General features: G+C 32.6%; 1 protein-coding gene across 1 annotated transcript in view; it reads right to left on the reverse strand.

Moving 5' to 3' along the window:
* Positions 1 to 6,443: 6,443 nt before the first annotated feature.
* Positions 6,444 to 21,701, reverse strand: part of LOC128983606 (uncharacterized) — a 43,565-nt gene continuing 28,307 nt past the window's right edge. Inside the window, exons 12-20 of the mRNA XM_054402969.1 lie at positions 16,265 to 16,386; positions 14,962 to 15,112; positions 14,348 to 14,428; positions 13,193 to 13,422; positions 12,700 to 12,769; positions 11,896 to 12,107; positions 10,921 to 11,132; positions 9,018 to 9,162; positions 6,444 to 6,657 (exon numbers count right to left, since the gene is read on the reverse strand). Coding sequence (XP_054258944.1) covers positions 6,511 to 6,657; positions 9,018 to 9,162; positions 10,921 to 11,132; positions 11,896 to 12,107; positions 12,700 to 12,769; positions 13,193 to 13,422; positions 14,348 to 14,428; positions 14,962 to 15,112; positions 16,265 to 16,386 — 1,370 coding nt within the window. The 3' untranslated portion in view covers positions 6,444 to 6,510. The remainder of the gene's footprint in view (positions 6,658 to 9,017; positions 9,163 to 10,920; positions 11,133 to 11,895; positions 12,108 to 12,699; positions 12,770 to 13,192; positions 13,423 to 14,347; positions 14,429 to 14,961; positions 15,113 to 16,264; positions 16,387 to 21,701) is intronic.

Raw genomic sequence — 21,701 nt, forward strand, 5'->3', positions numbered from 1 at the left:
TTAAAAGTATCAAACGTAAAGTATCAAAAGTAAACCATATATTTACATGATCTCAGTCCGCTGAAGACAAGTGGCTGAATGAATGTGTATTGCTTTGTCTTATACAGTATCTTATATGATACAGCTTCTTTTGCGGCATTTTTACTTTTGGATATTGGGTTTTAAGTTTGTCACATTGCAAATAAAAAATGTTTTTATTTTGAAGATATGCATACTGATTACACAATCTATATAATTAATACGCTACATGAAACTTTGTCGGTTGAACTCCTCCGCCATTTCTTAACCGATTTTATCTATTGACGTCTCATTGGAAAGAGCGTGTCGCGTAGATTTGCAAACTGACCATTACATTTTTGAAAAAGTCCCTTGGGCTCTGCCCCAGTGGCTGTTAAAGTTCCAATGTTATCCTTATGAAGAACATGATTGTTTACATTTTGATCAGCTGTATATTTTAATTGCTGTTATTTTTCATTTCAAAGTCTTTTAAACTCATCGGAAATTATGATGACTTTTATTTGTTTTTAAATAACTACTTTACTTCTTTGAAATTGCTCGATTTCGAGCAACGTGTTTACTAGTATTAACTTAATTAGTGAACCATTAATTTATAAGTTTGTAATGATTAAATTCAGTTTTACATAGGTGCTCATTATTTTCTGTGTTATTTGACCTTGCCAAGGCAAGTTTAAGTTGGATATAGGATATATTTGTTACAGATTGAGTTTTATCCCTCTGTAAGAGTATTGTTATTTTTATGATAAAAACTTTTCATGTCTTGTAGGTGTTGTAAAACTCTGGGACATTAGATACCACATCTGACCCTAATTATAGCAATGATTTGAATACATTACTTACTTTTGAGATATGCTTTATATAATCCTTAACTTTTAATTCACCACAGCATAGTATTAGTTGATACAACCAATATAATTTTGCCAGAATGCACACATATTACACTTTTGGAATTACATATTCAAGTGCAGATTAGGTGTATTTTTATTAAGTGCTATCGACGCTATTTGTAGTGACCGACTTAGGTCATTTTCCACCTTAGTAAATGAGTTAGTTTGTTGTTATAAATTTGTAAAATATGATTTTCTCATTGAATGTAAAAAGTACTCTTGACTTTGTGTATATTAGCTGTACATCTAAAATGTTTAGAATTGTTGAAAGTACCCTGGTGTGCTCCATGTGATGCAATAAACCTTGTAAAATAATGTATATAACTGACAGATATAATGTTGTTTTAAAGAGTATTTTGTAGTAACTAAATATAGTAAGTAATATGCCTTATTTACAAACCAGCTTTCTTTAATACCAACCATGTAGTTAAATAATATTAGAGGAAAGTGGAAACTACCACTTCATCTAACATAAAGTAAAGCTGTAATCACAGCATGTGTTATCAAGAGATGGCAAGATGTCAAATGTGGGCACCCACGGAGCTTCTCGTGAAAGTTTAGAAGTCAGAAACTGCTAGTCAATTATGTAGTAATCACTTACTTTGACTGTAACTCACTATAAGAAAGACATTTTTGCAAAACTTAAACATTCAACACATTTTACTTGACCGATTGTGTCACAATATACTTAAGTTTTAAGCCACCTTTTAATTTAGTTTTGATTGATACTCATGTTATCTGTAACAGTTGATAAAAAAATACTTTTAATTAAATTTAAACTATTTAATACAGACTGAACAATGTAATGTGGGTGCTCATTTGTTATATCAAGTTCATCATTCTTTGGACACAGCTTACTGCTATTAAGAGGATAACTTCCATGTAGAATATCTAGTATAGCATTAACTATTTGTTTTATTTAATTTTAGTTTTCTCTCTAAGTATTCGGAAAGATTTCACCCCCTTAGAATATAAATCTCCTCGTAAACATTCCCTTACAAATATTGTTACCTTTTTATTGAAATACTCTATAAAATTAGTTTATACAATGGCCATAATCAAACTGAAAGTATTTAAATTTAAATCAACAATAATTTGTGTATGATTTACTGAACAATGTATAAAAATGAAATCTCATTCATAATACCAAAAAAGAGTTGCACAGTATATTTAACTGATATAAGAATTTAGTTGATAGCTGATACATCATAATGTGATAGCCTAATTTCTGTTGGAACATAAACAAAATTGTTATAACATAGTTGTTTATTTATACAAATATGACCCTTTTTTATTATTAAATGTATGTAAAAAAAGTTGTTTGTAACAATAATTTTAGCCCTTCATCTTCTTATTAGTTAAGGAAGTATAGAACACTACCGATAATCCGAGCCCTGGTTATTCCAGCCCTCAGGTTATCCGAGGTCATAATAGGCCTAGATATTTATTTTTTATTTTAAATCGTTAAACAATAATTACTTTGTAATAGCGTGTTTCAGGTTAAAGTAAAGTTAAAATAGCAAGTAATTTCTGATTTTTGTAAAGTGAATACTTGAAATAAAAATAACCATTAAGTATTTTTTTATTCTTATTGTCAAATAAAAAAAAAAATCTTCCATCAAAATTAAAAAAAATGAAATAGTCATTAAAGTGTTAAAAGTATCATGTAAAATCATTAAAAATCATTTATATAGAATAGAATAGAATAGAATAGAAAGTGCTTTATTAAATACATATTATGTACAGTAGGCTACATGAAATGGGTACGATAAATTGATTCATGCACATACAACAATGGTCATACGACCGTCTGCTGGGTTGGCATAATGTCCTCATAATGTCCATTCAATATTAATGAAATAAAATTGTTCCACATAATCAACATACTAAGCACTAAAACAAAATAAAATAACACTTCTTAATGCAACACATATACATACATATATACACATACACATGTATGCATACATACACATATATGTATAATCTAAACATATTGTAATACAAAATTTTAAAAATTAAATTCCCTAACTAACTCCCATCTACGTTTCCATGCAATTTTTAAAAAACTTCCAAGGCCCCGCCAATCCTTCCCATTCAAATAATCCACAAACTCCTCATATTGTATTTTTTGTTTACCAAAATACAAGAGTCGCAAGTCATTGAACACCGGGCAACTAGCCACAAAGTGTAAAGCAGATTCATTCTCGTTTAAATTACACAAGGAACATGTGTGGTTTTTGTCGACAATCCACGGTTTATAGTTGAGATCTATAAGTTCTCCTCTACATTTTATTATCCAAGAAATGGTTCGGTTGTCTAAACCAGTTTCCAAGAAGCTATTGTTGCCAAGGTCAAAGTCAACGACGAGGTATTGAGAATGATAAGCTGAAGTACGCGCTCTGCCTAGACACTCAGCTCTCCAGCTATCTATTGCTGCATTTACGACACTAACTAATTGAGACTTTAACCTACCACTCCCCGCCTCCTCCATCGTATGTATATTCAGGTCTATTTGCACGCCATATTTGATTCCTAATGCTCTCCACGCTCGACACCAATCTACATTTTTTCTTAACACTTCAGCTGCTAATAATCTTGGTAAACGTTCAGGTGGTAGCCCCAATATATTTATTATATAATTAAGATTCATTGAGAGAGAATAAATGTGTAATTTATCTAGACCCGTTTCCAAGTACAGTGAGTAATTTGGCGTGTTATTAGGCAACTGAAACAGTTTCCTAATAAATAACTTTTGTACAGATTCTATCTTTTCGCTCTCTAAGTATCCCCATACCTGGCCTCCATAACATAATATTGATCTTACCACAGCGTTAAAACACACAAATTTTGAGGACAGATGCACCCTGTCATTGTTTATTAATTTGTTCCAGGCGGCGTTAATGGCTAATTTTGCAGCTGAGGACTTCATCTTAAAATGTTGTTCCCAACTTAGCATTGGCGTGAACAATACCCCTAGATATTTGTAAGAGTTAACAATCTCGACCTCTTTGCCTTTATAGAACCATTTATTACTTTTTGCCAATCTACCTCCTTTGCGAAAAACCATAATTTTGGATTTATTAGTATTAACTTGAAGGTTCCATAAATTGCAATAAATTTCAAGTTTTCCAATCATTTGTTGCAGTACAACAGCCGTGGGAGCTATTAAAACTATGTCATCCGCATACATTAGGATATTTATTTTCTGACCTCCAAATAAACATCCGCCCTCTAAAAATTCTGGCAAATCATTTATAAATATTGAGAATAAAGTAGGGCTAAGATTACAACCCTTTTTTAAACCCATCTTGGACTCAAAACTACTTGTAATGCCGTTTTTACACCATACAGAAACATTGGTTCTATCGTAAAGATTTTCAAGAAGCTTGACAAATTTGGTTGAGACTCCTATACTAAATAATTTATAAATTAAGGCCTTTCTGTCTATAGTGTCGAAGGCTGCTGAAAAATCTACAAAAAAACAAAATAACTTGCCTTTTTTAATCGCACAACTTAAATTAATCATACATGATAAACTAAATATATTATCAATGGTAGAATATCCACGTCTGAACCCCCCTTGAAACTCTGTCAATATATTATTCTGAGTTAACCACACATTTAGTCTAGAATTCAGCAAACTCGTAAATATTTTACCACCACAGTCAATAAAGGAAAGTCCTCTATAATTCTCAACAGAATTTACATCTCCCTTTTTGTGCAGCGGGAATATAATAGATTTTTTAAAACTTTCCACTACCCTGCACTTGATAAACATGTTATTATAAATACCCAATAATCTAGTGAGCAGTGAATCTGGAGCATTTTTATAAAACTCGTAGGGCACCCTATCATGGCCCGGCGCTTTATTATCTTTTAATCTCGCGAGAACTGATTTTAACTCTAACATACTAAAATCTCTGTCCAAAACATCGTTTGTTTCATTGGTTCCGCATAACAGATCCCAGCTGATAATCGTGGCGGGTTTAATAATTTACTAAAATGGTTGATCCAATCCTGTGGTGCAATGTTACCCACGAACCTATCACTTGATGTTGGTATGATAGTGTCAAGTTAAAAGCTCAGCTCAAAATAAAATAAAATGTAATTTATGCTTTTAAAACCAGAAAGATCCACCTAACCGTTTTATTTTAAATACCGTAGTGTATTGGTTTAGCATAATAATAATTCTAATAATACTGTGTTTAAACGTTTAAAGTTTTTCAAGACGATTAAAGAGTGTTGAGCAAGTATTTGATTTCCTAATGTTGCACCATATCACCTAAAAATCGATGTGACCTCCGTCTTACCTGAGATTCTCGGTAACTGAGGTAGTCTCGGGCCCAACAACCTCTGTGTAATGTACTGACAATAGACAATATAGACAAACATCTGTATTAGTAATTTCTTTAAGAAATACATTAGTGTAAAAAAGTAAAAAAATTGTTCTTGTTGTACAATAATTATTTAGGTAACTTATTTTCTTTGATTTTCCATAATCTTCTTAGAGTGAAAAAACCTTGATTGAGTACACTGGTTGATTTACCAGCCAGTTCCAAAGTTCCTATTTAAGTTTTTTTTCCTGATAGGTTTTTCATGTGCAGTGGGAGGGAATTTGGAATTTTGCAGCCAATATACGATGGTTTCTTAATAAATTGTGTGGTATGGTGGATGGAAAGGTTGTGGTCTCTAGCTCCTCTAAGTATAGTGGTTGGAAATCGTGATTCCTAGGAAGATTTAGCTTGCTTGTGTACATTAAAGTTCATGAACGTAGAGTGCTAGAATGTCTGTACCTATTACATCACACCTTTAAACCTGTTAAAATCTGTTTTAGGCTAATTGTGGTTTTATTGTTCATAATATCAGGGAAAATATGATAATACAATCCTAAATATGCTTACTGTACTTAAATCAGCAAAAAGTCCATTGACTTCTCTGGGTTTATTATTATGACATTATTTCAATAAGCCGCAATAAGCTGTATACACTATGCTCAATGCTATCTTTGAAATTCTGTAATACTTTGAAAATTAAGTAAGCAATATAGGCCAACACAAACCTAGACAAACTAATTCCGTAAAATAATGACTAAACTACTCTAAACCAACACTAACTAACACAATATGAAACCATACAAGTAGACTTCTCATCCCATTGTAAATTTTGAAGCTTGTTTTTTGTGTTTCGTTCATGTCAGGTGACACTGACCGCTAGTGTCGACAACATTTTTTTCTATTATTTTAGGGTTAATTTCATGATTTTAGCTTTACTGTTTGGTTATATAACTAGGGGAAAAGTTATTGTTTATAAGATTAGATAATTTTATTTGTTTAAACGAGGTTTCAAATGACTGAAATAACTTGAAACAAATTGTAAGCAAAACCCGACCTCTACAGTGCACCAGACAGAACTAACAATAAAATTGGATTCAGCTGTTCCATAAGGATAAGAAATCTACTAAGGGAGTATGTTTTATATATGTCTAAACTTAGATGTATTAAATAAATTTTAGTCTTCAGCATTGATTAGTCAACGTTGGAACTACAATTTTTATTTACACGATAGTCCAAATAAATTATAGTCTAGTGGAGGTGTTATGGCATCAAACAGTGATGAATGGATCAGATTCCAAGTAGTCAATGCTGTGAGAATCCTTATATTGTGCCACCTGCACCCAAGCCAGCTTGTATTGCTTGAGAGCTGTCAGCCTGTCTACTTTTATAGGGCTCTTGAAAGCATCTGTATCTTCCTGAAAACATTGCATTCGGTTACATCAGGTAAAGCAAATCAGAATCACATCACTACAGTAGACTCCCTCTTATCTGGACTTCTCGGGACCGTGGCCAGTCCGGATAAAAATGTTTCCGCTTAAACCGCTGTCCCCAAAAACTTGTAAAAACGGACCGTTTACTGTCATAGTCGACTTAAATTTAGGAAAGCATTGTATTTAGACACTGGTCTCAAATCTTTTCCACGAGAACAGTCGTTTCAGTACCGCCCACTTCCTGCCGATCTAGTCCGGTTAAACCAATGTGCTGATAAAAATTGTCCGTAAATTGTCCGGTTAAAGAGATGCCATTTCCGCCAAGTGTAGTCCGGTTAAAAGGAGTCTGGATAAGAGGGAGTCTACTGTACTTGATTTGGATACAAGATAATAGGTTTTTCACATTAAGCCTATTTGACAAGTTCGCTGCAGTTGCGGATGGCCTGCTGTGGCTGGGTGCGGGGACAGCAGAATGCAATGCGAGAATGAGTGAGCAAAAATGTTTAAATTTGTGTGTCGAAACCGGTTGCAATTTAGCAAAACATTGATTGCATAAATGCAGGTATTTAAACAAATTAGACACCTTAAACATTGAAATTGCTCCACAAATAAGGGAGGAGTTGCTTTGACAAAAAACGGCTTCACGTATTATATATATAGATTTAAATGCAATCAGGAGGCTAAAACTAAATACAGGGTGATTGATATGAGTGTGCCAGCCGTTTTATTCGAAAACCATAAGAGATATCAAAAAAAGTTAAATGGTAAGTGCCTTGGATTTTTTATTTAAAAAATTATAGTCAAGTCAAAAAAATTATTTTAGCCGCCATTTTTCCAATATGGCCGCCAACTTTGATTTTTCTTATAGAAGACCCTGTATTTTATAATGTATTCTGGTAGAAAATGTAATTTTAAGACGATTTTATTCTTGTAATTTTTTTCATAAACCTAACCGTTTCAAAGATAATAATGGTTAAAGTTTTGAAATTTCTGCATGAAAAGAGTTTCGATAAAGGCCTAAGCAAGCATGCCAGCTGTTTTATTCTAAAACCATTCAAAATTTCACAACTTAAACCATTATTATCTTTGAAATGGTAAGGTTTATGACAAAAATTACAAGAATAAAATCGTCTTAAAATTACATTTTCTACCAGAATACATCATGAAATACAGGGCGTTCTATAAGAAAAATCAAAGTTGGCGGCCATATTGGAAAAATGGCTGCTAAAATAAATTTTTTGACTTGACTATAATTTTTTAAATAAAAAATCCAAGGCACTTACCATTTAACTTTTTTAGCGAATTTCCCATATAGGGAATAAGCTATTACCGTAGTACTCATGGTAAGACCTGGACGCGGGACCAATTTTTGTTTTGTTTTGAGGTCCCTAGAGGCCAAAAACACCATCCGTTCAAATTCATATATATATATATATTTATATATTTATATATTTATATATATATATATATATTTATATATTTATATATTTATATATTTATATATATATATATATATTTATATATTTATATATATATATATATATATGTGTCCGTCAGCACGATAACTCAAGCAAAAATGATCCGATTTTGATGAAATTTGGTACAAACGTGTAAACCTACGTTTATTCGAACGAGTTCGCGATCCAGCATGATCGGACCATGGGAACGGGTGTTTACGGGGGGTTTTATGGGGTAAAAATAGGTTTTTCCCATTTTTGACCCAAAAAACTTAAAATTTTGCAATTTATTTCCAAACCATTTTGTAGAGCTTAAAAAAACAAATAATTTAGTATATTGAAGCGATATTGTGCGCCTAACGGTTACAGAGAAAATTCCAAAAAATTGTAAATTTAAAATTCCCATGTTATTCTTATGGAGAATAAGTAAACTGTTGTAGTTTGCTTGTTTATGAACATATTTTGATCAAATTTGGAAAATGTTTTTATTTCTTACTAACTATTAACATTTTACAAAAAAAAAAAATTTTACCCTCCCTGATGCAGCAAACCTAAGTACTTGTTAAACTAATTCTATTTAAATCGGGAATAAATGTTATATTTTAAAGTAGACATTTCAGTGTAAATGCAATCAGTCAAATGGAAATTCGCTTAGTCTGCAGGTTTGCTGCGGCGGGGGTATTTTAAATCTCTTATGGTTTTCGAATAAAACGGCTGGCACACTTATATCAATCACCCTGTATAATGAAAAAATATTGATCCTTCTTGAAACTTTATTAAGTGCACTTGGTGCTACATAAAATACATAAATGTTGCATAATAGAATTGACAAACAAAATGTATTTCTTAATTTACCTACAAACGATGACCTATGCTTGAATAACTTACCACTTTCTTGTCCCAAAGAACAATATATCTGTCTCCAAAAGTTGTTTGCAGTATCTCTGTGATATCATCTTCAACATTCTTGATTTCAGGCCCTATCTGAGTCAATGGTTCAGTTTTAGGTGGGAAAAGCAGCAACATATAAGATCTGGGAACAAACATTTATCTAGCCAGTCAACATTATTTTTTCGGCAAAAATATATTTAAAGTATTTATTAATGTATTTGTTCATTGTTATTACAACCACACACACTACAGTAACTACAACCAAGGCCGCATCATCAACAAGTTCACCTCAGGACATGGCCAGGTTGTCTACAGGTATGCAAAAGGGTCAATTAATTGACTTAAAAGTTTGAATGATAGACCTAGGGAAGTTTAAATCTAGAAAATCTTAATTCTAGTAAAAGAATTGAGTTTTAAATCTCCAATCCAACTTCAAATTTTATAAAGTTGCTGCTAGATACTGTGAAAATCTATTCCTATACTTAATATTTAATCAATCAACTAATCAATCTCAAATTAATAATTTCCTCTAAAATTTCTCAAAAACTGAAACACAGCAACTTGTTGGTAATTTAGATTATTGCAGCCAAGTTTGTGATACCTCATGCATGACACATAGGAAGGATTTGGAGTTACAGCATTGTAAAATTTGTCGTTTACACAATAATATTGCTAGATTTCCAACCCGAAAAAATAATTGATAACTTGTAAACATACTAAAAAGACGAACACTTAAATTTAGGACTTTATAATGCCTACTTCCATTCCATTACATTTGCTGCCTTTCGAACACCGACAGATAGCAAGTGTAACTAAACATTTAATATGAGATTCAAGTTTTAAATCAAACATATTTCACTTGAAAGTAGACGTAAAATAGGTCTCCTGCATATGTCACTGTATGTTAATTGAACAGTAGTAGCAATTAATATCAATTTAATTACACAACAAACAGCTGTTTTGGGATGCCAACCCACAGTAAAACTGAAGCGCAAACGGCGCAAGCTTATAACAGAAATTCTGACCAGAGTGTCTTTTCTCAATGTGGCTATTTTTTATTGTTGTTGAAGTTGAAATCCTACTTGGTTAGTTAGGAAACGTATAATTCCTGGTAAATACCCAACAAATTAACAACTGATGATAAGGAATCTTCTTTGTTCTCTCACAGAACAATGACCAGACTAATCACCTAATCACCCCCCCTTGTAGGTGATGGGGACTTGTGTGTTGAGTCCTTACCTTACTACTACTCTACTGCACTGCAACTGCAGGACAACTTCATTCCACAACAAGGACCCAATCTTGTGACAAGTATCATCGTGAGTTGTGACCAAAAACCACCATTGTATACAATTGTTAAAGTCTGTAGATATTTAGCAGTTCTCTAACCAACCTGTCCTAATGCAAAAGACCAAATCTGATGCTAATAACACTTGCCCTATCTCCAACCATAAAGCAAAGGTTGTTCAATTGTATAATCTATATAATTAATACGCTACATGGAACTTTGTCGGTTGAACTTCTCCGCCATTTCTCAACCGATTTTATCCATTGACGTCTCATTGGAAAGAGCGTGTCGCTTAGATTTGCAAACTGACCTTACATTTTTGAAATAACCCCTTGGGCTTTGCCCCAGTGGCTGTTAAAGTTCCCATGTTATCCTTATGGAGAACATATTTGTTTACATTTTGATCAGCTGTATAATTTAATTGCTGTTATTTATTTTTCAATTCAAAGTCTTTTAAACTCATCTGAAATTATGACTTTTATTTGTTTTTAAATAACTACTTTACTTCTTTGTAATTGCTCGATTTCGAGCAACGTGTTTACTAGTATTAATTAATCAAACACATTCAGATGTGAATAATGTAGCTGAGACACTATTCCATTGTTTAATCACCTGACAAGGCTGTGGTACAGAGGTAGTTCTCCCTGCTCATCCTGTGGTTTCCATGACAACGGCAGTACAGACGACACCTCTACCTGTGGCATCCTGATCACTTCCATGGGTGGTGGAGGAGTGTTTACAGTAAGTGTTGCAGGGGTGCCTACATACTTGTTTTTGGCCGTAATACTTATTGCATAAGATGATGCAGGAGTCAAACTAGACGTCTAAAAAGTTCAAAAAGTTGAATTGGAATAATATACAAATAATTATTGAATATAACATTTTTTTGGAAATATATATTATGCGTTTACTTATCGTATGAATTGAATTTATTTTTGAATTTTAGGAAATTTTCTTTAAAAGGAACTTACGTTTCTCTAGAATTTTGTAAAATACAAATTTAAAAATTTGTATTTTTGTTCTATTTTGTGTTTGTTAAAATTGAACCATCGACCTTCAGATATGAGGCTAGCACTACTTGGACCCATGTATCTTAACATAATGAATCAATAAAAAAACCACCATAATAATAAACTTCCACTAGATACTTTACTTTCTAATAGTTTAGATGGGCCTCTCCCCGAACTCTGCCAACTGTCAGTTTAACTGCTCACGAGCTTCACACTAACAGCCATTAAAAGTTATTAACTTAAACAGTTGCTCTTTCATTTTAGTATTGTGATGTGCCTGTCTAATTAAGTTGCTTGGGGATCAACCAAACTTAAAGAATACTAAAACCAGTCTAATAAGACAATTAGCCAAACACACGATTTTCATCCTATTGGTGTTAGTCAACCACGAAATAAAACTTGTCAGGCACAGTCTTCAACTGTTTTTCAGATTTTTTTCATGGTTTATAATGAAAGTTTCAATTTTTTACCTTTAATGTCTGGCAAACCAGATGTTTGGTTGAAAAGATTTGTGTAATTTAATGATGTTGGCTATAATTTTACTCTCAAAATAATAGTAACTCTAAATCTGATTTACCGAAGTTTCATAAAGAAGTTCCTCCTCAGGGGCAGGCAAAGATATGATGGGTAGAGCCTGGCAGCACTTGTCTTCTTCAAATGCTTCTGTTTCATCAATGCTGATGAGGAAACTTTTGATTATACCATTGCTTTGATTTGGATGAGTCCATTGATATATCAAGCATGTAGCGTTGTGTTTGATGACTCGTACATTCTCAGGAGGCCCTGAAGCTGTAAGTTATGAAATTCTGATGTCATTTTTTATTAAACCCCACACATAACATTACCCAAAATAAGAGTTAAAGTTATACACAATCTTCACAGACAGTTATACACAAACAGACCACTCAAACAACATAACTCTATTTTTTTGTATACATTTAATTAAGAAAATAATAATAAAAAACTGATTGTTACAAATATTTTTAATTATATATGACTTAGAAAGTTCTCAGATTGCCTCTTTAAAAACATAAACAATTTGTCCATTTGAATATAGGTACTTGCAGCAATCCAACTCAACAAATAAACTAAAACAGTGTTTAAAATTCGCCAACAATTAAATTAGTTGTCAAAAACAAATTCTTTTATAGTAGATTTTTAACAAATAATTATCATGGGATGGGACAAATAGTGTGAAATGTACCATATAACTTAATCAGAGTAGGTACAAAACCGTTAACTGTATCAAAGTGTTCATAGATAACAAATTTTTAATAGAAAAAATCTATTTAAAGGTTAAAAAAAGTTCTCTTAGAAAATCTTTATTGTTATTCAATTAGTGTACTAGTGCGTCATTATGAATCATATTATTTGAACTAACCTTCTTCTTTTGTGATTGTAGATACGGAATATTTATTTCCAATTTTCCCACCTTTCAGTGATACAGAAATCTAAAAAAAATATAAATGTTCAGAATATAATCCTTAATAATCTAAACTTATTCTAATCTGATCCAGAATTCAATGTAGTTTAAAGTTGATTTAAGCTCAGCAGTGTTTACACAGGATAGATTACACAAGTTTTATTGTACGTGCTATCCTCATGCAAACTTACTAAACTTTTAAACTTGATAATTTTTATGAACAAAATTGACAATTAAATATATCTACATTTTGTAGGTAAAACATTATGTTTTTTGGCTGTAAAACCTCTGCCAGTTGTTTTTTCATAGTATACGTGTCAAGATTATTAATAAAATCTAATTTGAGGTAAAAAAAAAACTCGATGAATTAATTTAATAACGCAGCCCTTTTTACTCTTAAATAGACACAAAAAATACAACCTTTGTTGATGTATTGTGTATGTAAGCTTACCTTAAAATCATAAACCTTATTGCGCTCAAGAGAAGACACATAGAGGCAGTAGGATTCTGGCCACATCAGACAGGGTTCTGCAGGTATTTCCATTTGCTCAGTTTTGTCTGATTTCTCACTGCTATAACTCACAATAAATTTGTCCAACCGATTCACAGTCCCATTGGTTACATCAACTCTTAGGTAGACTTCAGAGTTACTTTTCTTGTACACAACCATTTTTTCTATAGCTGTAAAAATTATTAATTTTATTGATCAATTTTATTAAAATTTCAAACTTTAAATTACAATTAGGAATCAATCATGAACACAAAAATACATTAGTCTAATGATGGAAAGTCCAGAATCATATATTTAAACCTTTGAGTCCCAGGAACTATTTATTTATCGATTTAGTTTAAGTATATTTTTATCATATGTCTCCCTCATTTTATTAGGTTGGTTCGCAGACACGTCCACAAAATTGAGCGGAGTCATCAGTCTCACATTATTGGATGTTTCCAGAATTTCATTAAAAAAAAATCTAAATTCTATCAAACTTTTTGCTGTAAAAACTCATAAAATAGCTAGAATGTCCATAATATACCTTTGTTTTCTAAATATTCCCTAGTCAATTATATTCAATCATTAAAAAGTGCTCTGTTGGAGCCTGCTACCATAGAACGACAGAACATTCTAGTGCCCCAGATATAGGGTAAAAAAATATAAATAAGCTAAAATAAGTTAAAATTTTTTAGTTAATCAGAACTTATAATTTGTACATTCTGTATACTGTAAATAGCCTGGTGACAACTTGCTTTTATGTGCAATGTCCTTAAATAAGGGTCTCTATATAAAGTTTTTGTCACACCCAAGCAAACTGCTTTAGTTTTGAGTCCAATGTCATGTTCCTAACTACATTTACTACACTATTCTAGTGTATTTTATCCCTATGTGACGATTAGATCGTCGTAGCTTTCAAAACACTGTGAAAGAAAATTGACAGTCCCGCCAAGTATAAACCATGTTCTGTTCCTTATTACTACTAATTTTTCAAAAAGAAATTATGTACCTAATAGTTTTTGTATTTCCTTCTTAGTCAGCTATAGTTGTCTGGTTCGTTCAAACAATATCACTCGTACAAGTAAAATAATTAACCCTTTTAAGATTACATACCCGCACAAAGTTTTACATCTTCATCACTTCCATCAGCACAATCTTCCTTTCCATCACAAAACAGATTCTGATCTTGGCATTCTAAAATTAAAACAAGAAAAGTTATGAAAGCTAAACACTTATTGGGATTCACTGACATTAATTACAATATATTTACTAATTAAGTTAAAGATCACTTCTAAGAAATATATTACTATGAGAGTGTGTATCTCATTGTTATTGGTACGGGATTTGACCCCCACCCAACGCCCCCCAGGCTGCATCATGTTAATATTTGCACTAAGGCTATTATAAAAAAAACCAGTCGTTTGATTATTCCATGAATATAATCAAATATCCTATTGGCTACTTTCTACTTTGTTATCATCCCAGGAACCTGCCAAGTGCCTAACACCATTGTGTGTTTGCCCATTTCATTGCAACTTCTTATTAATCACCACATTTATCACGTGTTATAAAAATTCTTTCAATAGCTGATACAGATGGCATTAGCTGAGGCGTGTGTAGGCCTACAGTGGGAGTGGGGTTCAGTATTTTAGGGTGTGAATTATGATGCTATGGTAAATACAACCTAATAATAAGGGTGAATAACAATTTTGAAGAATTATAATTACCTTTTTCCAAATTAAATGTAATTGATGAGTGATACTGTGGGTTGGTAGTGTAAACATGGACTGTGTAACTGACTTCAAGCTCAAGGTTTTCAAAAGTGACCTGCGTCAAGTTGGTTCGCCCCTCTTGTGTATTATTGTCCTCAGCACCAGTCTACAACAGTCATGCAAACGTTTGGATAGGTACGGTATAAAAAAAGAAAATGCAGAATTATGTAAACAAATACAATAATGTAATATGTGTAGTAATGTTTTCTAATTGGGTTTTGTTTACCACTTGTATATATATATATAAATTAAAAACTTTAAACATATTTAATATTTCTTACTGTAAAAAAATACCATTGCCGTAGCAAATCTCCAGACTAAGCGAATTTCAATTTGCCTTATTGGGCTCATAGAAAAATATTTCCATGAACAAGATATATTTATTTCCCATTCAAATAACATTAGATTTAATGAGTACTTAGGTTTGCTGCTATCGTGCTATGAGGAAGGTAAAAAAGTGCTTTTTTAACTTTTCAACCAAATGTTAATAGTGTAGGGTGAAATAAATAAATGCCAAATTTGATCAACATAAAAACAAACAAACTTCAATAATTTCAATTTGTATATATCTTATCTTACTAATATTATAAATGAGAAAGTTTGTGTGTTTGTTTGTTTGAAGTTCAATCACGCATTAACTACTGGACGGATTGGGCTGAAATTTGGCACGACGATAGCTCACATTCCCGATTAACATATAGGCATAGCAACAAAAAGCTGAGATACGCAATGAGAACTGTCAAAGTAGGATTGTTTACAGTTGTTTATGTTTTTAATTTAATGAATTATTTGTGATATTTTGTGAATTTTTAATAATAATAATAATTAATTATATTATAATTATAATTATTAATTTTTCTCTATTGTTTAGGTGGTTTAGGTGAAGGGGTAGAACATGGCTATGGTGGATGTGTAATACTAAATTTAAAAAACAAATGTTATCAAACTGTGTCCTCCCCCATTGAAAACGTTAAGCTTTAGTATAACTGCAATAAGCATTTTATTCATATATGCCAACCCCGTACGAAGGACGGGTACTCTGCTAGTATATATATATATATATATTTGAACAAATAGTGTTTTTAGCCTTTTACAAATTAAAAAGTATATCGGTCCCGCAGGCCTAACGGTAATTAGTACTTACCGATAGGGAAATTTGCTAACAAGAATAAATCTAGAACATTACCTCCGTTTGGTTTCTTAATGGTAGTTAATCATTCTAAAAAAGATATAGGTACATTTATAAATCAACAGTTACCTTGAACAACTTGTAGTTGTATGAGTTAAAGCTGGGGAAACATTTATCTACAGGGTCCCATTTAACTGTTACACTACTTCCCTGCTTGTCAACAGAAGTGATATAGGGTGTTTCTGGGGGATCTGTAAATATGAATCCAAATGCACAAAAAGAAACTATAAAAGAAACAAGGATACAGCACCTAAAACTGGACACCTTCACAACTGAAAAAATGGTCCAGTCTACAAAAGAGGTGTCTTGTTTACAGTGTGCTAATTCGGTATGATTTATTCATTAATCTTAAAGCCTATTTTAGTAATTTTAGAATATTTAATCTTGCCACATCCACTCCAGAATATCAACAATGGATTATAAGTAAGCAAAGCGTGCGGTTTTTATACATGACTAGGTGAAACCCGTCGAAATCGACGGTTACTTTCGAGGCTTACGCTAATTCATCTAACTGCGATAAATTGAGTGAAATTATACATATTTTGAGCATTTAGCATTGTTTAAAGAGTAATAAGTGTAAAAAAATAATGATATTAATTGCGTTATGGTTACCAAAAATGGATGATAATTCAATGAATAAAACTAAATTTTTTTATTCTGTAGGTATGTTTTAATACCAATTTTTGCTATAATTTTATAGATAAAATATTGAAGAAAGGTCGTCGTCTGCGGGTGAGGAACCAATGGTGCTGGCGACATTTCCTTTTCGTATGGCCATTACAATTCTTTGAACTAGGTAGCTCCTCGCTTTATAGTCACCTGTTTTTTTCAATTGGCTTGCGGCCTATTTCATTTACCCAGTTCATGCCTTCCTTGCACCATCGCCCAGCAGTTTCCACACCCAGGACGATTAACTGGTATCCTTTTGACGTAATATTTGAGTATTTTGTATGTTTTCTCTGGGTGGCCATTTCTGCTGCTGCTCCGGTTTGCTTTTTTGTTAGATTTATATAACTCACTGCGTAAGGATTACGTGCTCGTACAGCGTGTGCTCGTACAGCGCACCAAAAAATGGCGGAATATCGTGCTCGTACAGCGCAGTCTACTTGGAACGCCCGTCTGTCTACCTGCTCTGTATTTCAATGAACTAGCGGTACGAGCTTTGGGCTTTGTCTAATTTGTGAATGGCCGTATAAGTCCTGATTAAAACAACCACCACCAAAATCGTAGTTTGAGGATCCAGATTTGCACTTTATGTTCAAGGCCGCTTGTGAGAGTCAATAAATTGAAGTTATGTCTTTAGTACTTTTTAAAATATTTAACTGGCCCAAGACTTTTTCCACCCTATACATACAGTACATGTATGTATATAATATAGAGTGAGAGAGAGAAAGAGTGACCGGATATAACATGTCATATTAACTCCCGTGATCTTTGTAACTTAATTGTATTATTGGTCATTATTATCCAATACTTATTCTTTTGTTTTTAATTAAGATTGTATTCCCATGTTCGGTTATTACATGATATTCTTCAACCAAGCCCATACAAACAAAATTTCAAATTGTCATTATTATTAAAAAAAAACAGCATTTGCACCAAAACCGTTTACAACAACAAATCGAACGATTAGTGTTTTGACAGGAGACATATAGTTGTAATCAATTATATTAAGAAATAGTTTATATTTTAGGTTAAATTTTATTAAGTTTTTAGGCAATAACATTTCTATGCGCTCTGAAAAACAAGCAAATAATATTCTGAGAAATGATTTTCAAGCACATCTAAAGAGATGAGTGGAATATTATACATTTCGCAGTGGCATTTGATTTGTCCCTTGGATATTTTTTCACTCATATTTAACTTATACCTTATTGTAACTAATGGAAGGTTAAGAAAACTCAACCCCTAAATACTAAGAATTGAACTTGATTAAAATCAAAGAAGTACCAACCAGAGAAATTCTTCACTAAGGGTCAAATAAAGTCAATCAATAAAGGTCAAAATACTATAGCCTAAAACTAAATGTATACTGTAATAACGTAAGCCCTCAGAAAAGTGTGGTCTTAAGACATTATCAAATTGTAATTAAAATTAGACAAATTATACGAAGCAGTATACGGAAATGTGTAGTTAGATTGTATAAAATTTTCAGAATATTCAACGTATTTACTGTTTGGTATTCAATTAATGAAAATTATTACTTCTGAATAACGTATTTTTTATGTATCGTACGTGCTTAATATGACTTATTTTTTATAGAAGAAAATGTTTTGTTTAAATAACGTTAGAATTTTAAGTAATCTCTTTGAATATAAAAACAACTTCAGTATCCAATAGTCAATGATAATATTTATCAAAAAATTGCATGATTTTTATTTTATAATATACTTTTAATATATTAATTTTAAATTCCAAACAAATTTGCTTTAAATGAATGAATGAATGAATGAATGAATGAATGAATGAATGAATTCTTTATTACAGAACATCAGATTGAATGGTACATAAACGATTAATGAAATATCAATCCCCAAATGGGCTATATGCCTGTGGTTGGGGATTGAGTCAATCATCCGCACAAAAAACAATAATTTAGGCTACATTCAAAAAGGAAAATTTATATATACATATTGTACACAGAATTTGTATACAAGAAAAAGATAAATAAGAAAAAACTAGTTTACAAGATAAATATATACAAAACGATACAGTGTATGAAAAATTAATGCACGCATATATCACGCGTTCAGTTTGCACGTTAAAAATGTAGGAAATTATCCCATTAGAAATACACATAATTAGAATTGACCGAGACTTGGCACATGCATTCCACACACAAAGCCCTAACACATTCACACAGACCACTCATACCTCACAAACTCACAAAGAACCTACACTCACCACAAACATACATTCACAGCCACCACCTTCCATAGTACCCGCCCCGGGATCCACAGGCGGCTGGTAGCTCTTATTAAAAAAGCCGTCACTGCACTGTCCCTGTGGTCCAGCCTAGCGGGGTACCAATGGCACACCCACCCCCACACGCACACACACACGCACACACACACAAAACCCACAAACATACACGCACGCAACGGCATAGATTACTGCAGTTGTTCATGAAATGATAGTAGTATCTATATGTACATGGAGGTGAAATAGTTTCTTACTCTATGACGGCCAACTTCTAGTAGCCATTTGTCAATAATTTTTTTGTATGTACGTAGACTGCAAGGTGGGGGGGATTTTACAATTAGTGGAAGTTGGGAATAAATTATGTTTGCAAGATAAAAAGACGAAGTGCTGTTTATTGACTTCGTTAATCTAGGGGTAATAATTCCATGGTTAGTTGTTGATCGATCCATTACATCTTATGTATTGATGTGTATATGTCGGAAAATTTTTTTTTCATTTTTATGAATATACAGAATAATATTTTTTATAAAGAGTTGGGGTTTATTAAGAACTTTGAATTCATTGAACAAAACATTTGAGGGATAACGGCGATTTTTTTTAGTGCTATCTTGATAATAGATTTTTGAATTATTTCAAGTGGCGTTAAAACATTTTGATAACAACCACCCCAAGCTAAGATTCCATATTGCAATAGAGATTGTACATAGGCATAATACACAGTTCTAATCAAGTCGGGGGGAAGTATCCTGTTGATGCGTGAAAAGATAAAAGATACTTTGCGCAGCTTATTTCTTACATAATTAATATGGAATGTAATGAGACATTGGCCCTTGCTCCAGGGGATGATTGTGGCTCCATCTGGCCGCTTCCCATCGTTTCGGTCGAGACCTGTGGGTTCCAGTTGGGCTGTGATGTCGGCACACACCAAGGCTTTTTTTTATCAGATTGTTAACTTCAGCGTGTCGGAAAAATCTTCCAGAACTGTTGATACAGGATAACGGGTGTAAACCTCTCTTGTCCACGATTTCACCACAGACACACTGAAATTCTCGGCAGAGATTACAACCTAATCTAAGTCCAATACTAATGTGGAAGCTTTTGACATCCATAAACATACCCCAATGTTTTTTGATGAAAAGGCATGTAACCATGCTCCAGACTCTTTTTCTTTGATGGCATTCATTCTTGCTAAATCTTGAACGTCGAATTTTACATTTTCTTCTTTCTTCTTCATTACTATGTTGTCCCATTTATGCTGTAAGATTGGGCTTGAAGGCAGTTCATTGCAATAAAAAAAAAAAAAAAAAAAAAAAAAAAAAAAAAACTCTTCGATTCCATTAGTACAGAAAGATAACGCCAATTCATCAACTGGTATATCAAGTATGTTGGAGACGAGTGGTGTTACTCCTGCACATGATGAAAGAAAAGTGGGCAAACTCAAATCAATGAGACTTCGTATACCAATGCCACCACGGCTTATAGGGAGACTTGCTTGTTCCATTTGCTTGGGTGTAATATTTAGGTTTAAAATATCCTTCAAGGATGAAATTATTGTATCGTCCAGAGTACTTAAAGCTTGTTGAAATAGAAATGTTGGTACACTTCTAAGTGTGTAAAGCATTTTGGGTATACCAAGGCAATTTTTCAACAAAAATTAGGCAATGTGTTTCGGTAGTGATTTAAGCCTTTCGACCATGATCTTCAAAGATTCTAAATGTTTGTTCAATGGATTTTGAAATCCTTCAAAACACAAAGGAGAACCTAAAAGATATAATTCTGAGGAATTTACTGTCTGAATGCCTGGAAGAACAGTTCTGAAATGTGTTTCTATGTCAGGGTCAATGATGTTTGATGTGAAAAATAACTCACACTTTTTAGGATTAATTGTTAACCCTATTTTTCTTGATTCACTTATCAGTACGTTGATGTCCTCCCATACAGTTTTCGGGTCACCAGCCAATGTACCATCGTAGAAATAAAACAGTTTTAGTTTCGATTTGAGCTTGAGCAAAATTGGATGAAATGGTGAGCGAGTGACTAAAGGTGAGTGAGCTTGATGGATCGCCTTGTTGACAACCAACACGTGATTCAATCATTTTGTTTCCAAAAAATAATGTAGATGATGAACTGTAACATTCTCACAAAAATGGGTATAGTTCGGGAACATTTTCTTTAATCTCTTTTAGTAAAATGTCTCTTTCAACAGAATTGAACGCGTTTTTATAGTCAATTTGAACCAAAACCTTGTTGGACTGTTTTTCATACTCAAGAAATGTTCGTGTTGCATGAATAATGGTCTCACAACCTTGCTTAGTTGCAAAACCTAATTGATAAGGCTGAAAATAGTTTTTACACTTTTCTTGAATAAAATATTTCCCATACCGTACGTCATCGAAGTTATTGTTAGTATGTTATCTGGTACCTCTTCCTTTGGAAGAACCTTTAAATAGTATTAAAATCGTATTGGTGGATCTTTTGTAGTTAAACACTTCCGTGATTTTATCTGTGTAATGCAGATTAATCTATGATTTTATTTGAAAAAAAATATCTGTTTGAGTTTGTTAGGAAGAAATGTTCTAACTTC

The sequence above is a fragment of the Macrosteles quadrilineatus genome, unplaced genomic scaffold (assembly GCF_028750875.1).
Source record: "Macrosteles quadrilineatus isolate MER2022 unplaced genomic scaffold, UCM_ALF_1.0 Scaffold_1__1_contigs__length_201487025, whole genome shotgun sequence".
Lineage (NCBI taxonomy): Eukaryota > Metazoa > Arthropoda > Insecta > Hemiptera > Cicadellidae > Macrosteles > Macrosteles quadrilineatus.